Source organism: Humulus lupulus, chromosome X (genome assembly GCF_963169125.1).
Source record: "Humulus lupulus chromosome X, drHumLupu1.1, whole genome shotgun sequence".
Lineage (NCBI taxonomy): Eukaryota > Viridiplantae > Streptophyta > Magnoliopsida > Rosales > Cannabaceae > Humulus > Humulus lupulus.
Genome location: NC_084802.1, coordinates 202,825,014 through 202,829,774, shown reverse-complemented (window position 1 = coordinate 202,829,774; position 4,761 = coordinate 202,825,014). Strand labels below are relative to the sequence as shown.

The 4,761-nt window shown below is 41.3% G+C and overlaps 2 protein-coding genes across 2 annotated transcripts; both read right to left on the bottom strand.

Annotated features, from left to right (window-relative positions):
* Positions 1 to 1,577: 1,577 nt before the first annotated feature.
* LOC133806643 (uncharacterized) lies at positions 1,578 to 2,624 on the bottom strand. Its single transcript, XM_062244738.1, has one exon. It carries the CDS (start codon positions 2,622 to 2,624, stop codon positions 1,578 to 1,580), a length of 1,047 nt encoding a protein of 348 aa, XP_062100722.1.
* A 127-nt stretch (positions 2,625 to 2,751) lies between these two features.
* Positions 2,752 to 3,684, bottom strand: LOC133806642 (uncharacterized). Its single transcript, XM_062244737.1, has one exon. The coding sequence runs from the start codon at positions 3,682 to 3,684 to the stop codon at positions 2,752 to 2,754; it is 933 nt and encodes a 310-aa protein (XP_062100721.1).
* Between the last annotated feature and the right edge of the window lie 1,077 nt (positions 3,685 to 4,761).

The window sequence follows — 4,761 nt, the reverse complement described above, 5'->3', positions numbered from 1 at the left end:
GCAGCATACAAATTTTTCGCCAATACCAGCTGGTGTCATTCTTAAGCTTGTACTGCCAGAAACTTTGGCCTTTTAAATATACTGAATTGATCCATTTTACCCAAATCGTTTCAGGTTGGTTATTGATCGCCCAGACATATTTGGCTAACATAGCTTTGTTCCACTTAGATCCCTCACCGAAACCTAACCCCCCAAACCTTGTCGGCAAACAGACTGTGGTCCAAGAAGTGAGGTGGAAATTACTTCTAGTACCATTATTGCCCCAAAGAAACCACAAGCAAAGTTTATCAACTTCTTTGACAATGCTTTGAGGGAGAAGGAAAATGTTCATCCAATAATTCCGCAGCCCCAACAAAACAGAAGTGATCAGTTGAACCCGCCCTGCATAAGAAAGATGTCTGCTTGCATGTATGAAATCTTAACTTGATCTTTTTAAGGATTTCATCACAGTCAGCCATCCTTCATTTAGTTGGACGCATTGGAACCCCCAGATATTTAAGAGGGAAGGTTCCCTCTTCCAGCTGAATTAACTTCAGAAGCGGGTTCCTAACAGCCACCGAAACCCCTCCAAAAAACACATGGGACTTACTAGAATTAGCCTTCAAACCAGTGATGTTACAGAACTCCTCAAACACTTGCTTAACCACTTGAACCGAGCCACTATTAGCTTTGCAAAATATAACTAAGTCGTCAGCAAAACAAAGATTAATAATCTTAAGGCCTTTACACAAAGGGTGATATCGAAACTCTTGTTGTTGTTGAGCACCTAGCTGAAGCAACCTAGTAAGATATTCCATTATCAAAACAAATAGCAAAGGAGAAATAGGGTACCCCTGGCGAAGGCCTTTAACTCCCTTAAACCCACCCTGCAATCTACCATTCATCATAAGAACATAAGAGGTGCCTCGCAGACAAACCATCACCCATTGAACGAATCAGATGGGAAAACGAAACCCAATCAGTAATCTCTCAATGAAGCACCAGTCTACTGTATCATAGGCCTTGCTCAGATCAACCTTCAGAGCACATCTACGTGAAGAATTCTTCCTATTATAGTTCTTAATCGAGTCTTGAAATATGAGTATATTATGAGCTAAAGATCTCCCTCTAACAAAAGCACCTTGATTTTGACTTATCAAATGAGGAAGAACCTCCGATAGCCTGCTGCAAATCATTTTAGAGATGCACTTATAAAGAGTGTTGCAGCAAGCTATGGGCCTATAATCAACTGCTCGACTAGGAGAATCTGTTTTAGGAACCAAAGCAAGCATTGTTTCATTGAGAGCCTTAGGAATTTTCCCATCTCGAAAGAAACCCAGAACTGCATCAGAAATATCATCCCCAATATCCAGCCACATCGTTTTGTAAAACTCAGCCCCAAACCCATCCGGCCCTGGGCTTTTAACACCAGGAATACTAAGGAGAGCCTTTTTAACATCAGATTTTCCAAAGCTCCTAGTCAACCGCAGCTGCTGCTCTAAATCCAGACAAGACCCAAACTCCATACACTGAGCATTAAAACATCCATTAGCTGAACTAGAATTGCCCATATAGCCACGAAAATGATTCCAAAAATGCTAAACCACAGCCCCATAATCTTCAACAATTTCCCCTCGCTCATTCAGAAAGGAGACAATACGATTCTCCTCCCTTCTTTTTTTAATGCAAGCATGAAAATAAGCATTATTATCATCTCCCTTCTGTAACCAAGTTATTTTGCTCCTTTGTATTAAATAACTTCTGTACCTTTCAGCATTCTCTTGATAAAGAAGAGCTGCTGATTTTTCAGCCTCCTGAGCTACCAAATCTGACGGAGCAGCTTGAGCTCTAGTGAGAGCCAGCTGATAGTCACCTTTAGCTTGGTGATATCTCTGTTCAACATCACCAAATTCCCTTCTATTGAACAATCTCAACACATGCTTTAATCTGAGAAGTTTCCTAGTCACACCCAACAAACCCCTCGTTACCAAAGGTTTATTCCAATTCTCACGCACCACCTCCTTAAACCCTTTCTGAGTTGTCCAAAAATTAAAGAACCGGAAGGGTTTTATACCCAGCGATCCCATCTTGAGAGATTTGATGAGGCAGAAGCAATGATCGGAATAAGCCTCCCAGTGAAATTCTGCTATTGAATTAGGCAGCTCATCTATCCAGTCTTCATTGATGAAAACATGATCTATCCTAGAGTAGATCCTATCCTCACCATCTTGTTTATTGGACCAAGTAAAATTTGATCCAATTCTCTTAATAGAAACTAGATGAGACATGGCAAGCCAGGCATTAGAATCAACTAATTCAGCTGAGCTAATAGACCTCCCTCCCACCCTGTCATCAAAATTGAACACCGCGTTAAAGTCTCCCATAATCAACCAAGGTCTATTTATAACATGTAAGCTAGATAGACCCCGCCACAGCTCCAATCTCTCTTCAACTGTGTTGAGACCATAGACAAAGGTAACGATATACTCCATCGGCATGCCTGAGATTTTAATAGAACAGTGCATCAATTGGTGGTGATCAAACAGAACCTGAACCTTAGTAAATGATTTCCTCCACAGAACTAAAATCCTACCTTCTGAGTTCCTACTGATGTAGTAATCCCAACCACAATACAGATTAACCATCATTTCATCTATTTTTTACTTCTTCAACTTATTTTCCAACAAAACTCCAATTCCCACTTTATTAATCCTAAACACATTCAGAATAGCTAATTGTTTTCCTCTTTTATTCATACCCCTAACATTCCAACTAAGTAAATTGGAGCAATCCATCTACATTCAAGTCTTCTAAATTCCCACTTGTTCCACCTTTCCCCTGTTCTTGAAGAACTTTAAATGCATTCTGCTTCTTATCTAACCCAGCTCTATAAAGCTTCCATTTCCCTCGTGAATTCCCTGTCTTCTTTGGCACTTCCCAATTCTCCTTATTATTAGAGTCAGGAGATAAAGTCATAACCTGAGTACCACCATCAGCATCTTTACTGAGCTCAATTCCAGCCACATCATTTTTCCCCGAGACTTCCTTAACTGGTTTAGGACCTTTTGCTGAACTCTCTGTGGTTGTTTCAGCTGCAACAACACCTGAGTTAGTAGGGACTCCATCCTTTTCCAGATCAGCCACCTCCTTCTTAAACCAATTTTTTGAACCAGTTTTCTTGCATTCAGCCATATTGTGGCCGTACCCTTTACAGTTATTGCATTTAATGGGCAACCACTCATACTCAACAAATTGCTCTTGAACTTGACCTCTCTCATTCACAAAATATATGATAAAAGGCGGGTTATCAGATATTTCCATTTCAACTAGGATTCTCGCATATCTAATCATCGATCGCTCCTTAGTGAATTTATCCACCATAATAGGTTTCCCTATAGTACTGACCAATGCACTGAGGCATTTCTGGCCCCAATACTGAAGACCAAGATTAGGCAATCTAATCCATAAGGGAACCGAACGAACTAACCTGATAGTATCAAGATCTTGAGTCCAAGGTCTCACAATCACTGGTTTCTTGTCAAATTGCACCATTCCCGTTTCCAAAACAAAGTCCCTGGTAGCCTCATCGTTGAATTTTACTATAGTCAGGCCTATATGCATCCTCACAATACGCTCAATTCCCAGATGACCCCATATACGTTTCACAAACCCTTCAAAAACTGCAAATGGGGGGTTAGCTCCCATCACCATACAGATCACAGCTGAATTCCAAGTTTGAGCCTATGCAGCAACCTTAGCCAAATCTAGCTGAGCAACCCTCTTCCCGTCTTTAACAATTGGCTCCTCATAGTGAAGCTTAGCTGCCTCACTAATCGTCTGCTTATCCTTAAGCTTAGCCCAATGCGACTGAGCAAAGCCTATAAAATCTTCTTTCACTGACCCTTCCTCTCCATTAGCAACCTACATTCCATCTGCCAGGCTTGTACCATCATCACCATCAGTAGGGGTCAAATCCTTCGCGACGAAACCATTGGCCGATCTCATTGCCCCTTCAGATAATTTCAGTAAGGTGTCTACCTCAGACGGCAATCGATCTGCCCCAATCGTAGATGAAGGGATCTCCTCATTCCGAGATCTGGATGGAGGCTTTCGAGTGATCTTCTTCTTCTTCATCGGAGAGAAGCCAGAGCACTATGCACGCCTTGTAGTAATGTTTGTTTCTTTGGGCCCTAAGAAACTGCTCATCTTTTGAGCATAAACACGTAACCACTTATGGATAGATTATCTCCTACACTTTTGAATGACCACTTTATTTTCTTTAACACATTCTCTCACAGCTAAGTACTTGATGTCGGTGTGCTTGCTTCGACTACCACTTTTGTTGTTCTTAGCCATGAATGCATCAGCTGAATTGTCACAGAACATTCTCAATGGCCTAGATATGGAATCTACAACTCTAAGGCTTGTAATGAAACTCTTTAGCCATACGCCATGCGATGTAGTCTCAAAACACGAAACGAACTCGGCTTCCATAATAAAAGTAGCAGCCAAGGTTTGTTTGTTACTCCTCCATGATATAGCTCCACCGGCAAACATAAACACATAACTAGAGGTTGATTTACGTGAATCAGTACAACCAGCAAAGTCTGAATCTGAGTAGCCAACTACTTCCAGGTTGTCGGTACGTTTGAACATGAGTTTGTAATCCTTAGTACCCTGAAGATACCTCATAACTTTCTTTGCAGCTTTCCAGTGGTCTAACTCCAGGTTATTCTGAAATCTTCCTAGCATTCCGACAGCAAAGGCAATGTCGGGTCTTGT

What these genes read in the sequence shown, in the direction of transcription:
- LOC133806643 (XM_062244738.1), bottom strand. Translation starts at nt 2,624, where the DNA reads ATGGTTAATCTGTATTGTGGTTGGGATTACTACATCAGTAGGAACTCA.
- LOC133806642 (XM_062244737.1), bottom strand. Translation starts at nt 3,684, where the DNA reads ATGGGAGCTAACCCCCCATTTGCAGTTTTTGAAGGGTTTGTGAAACGT.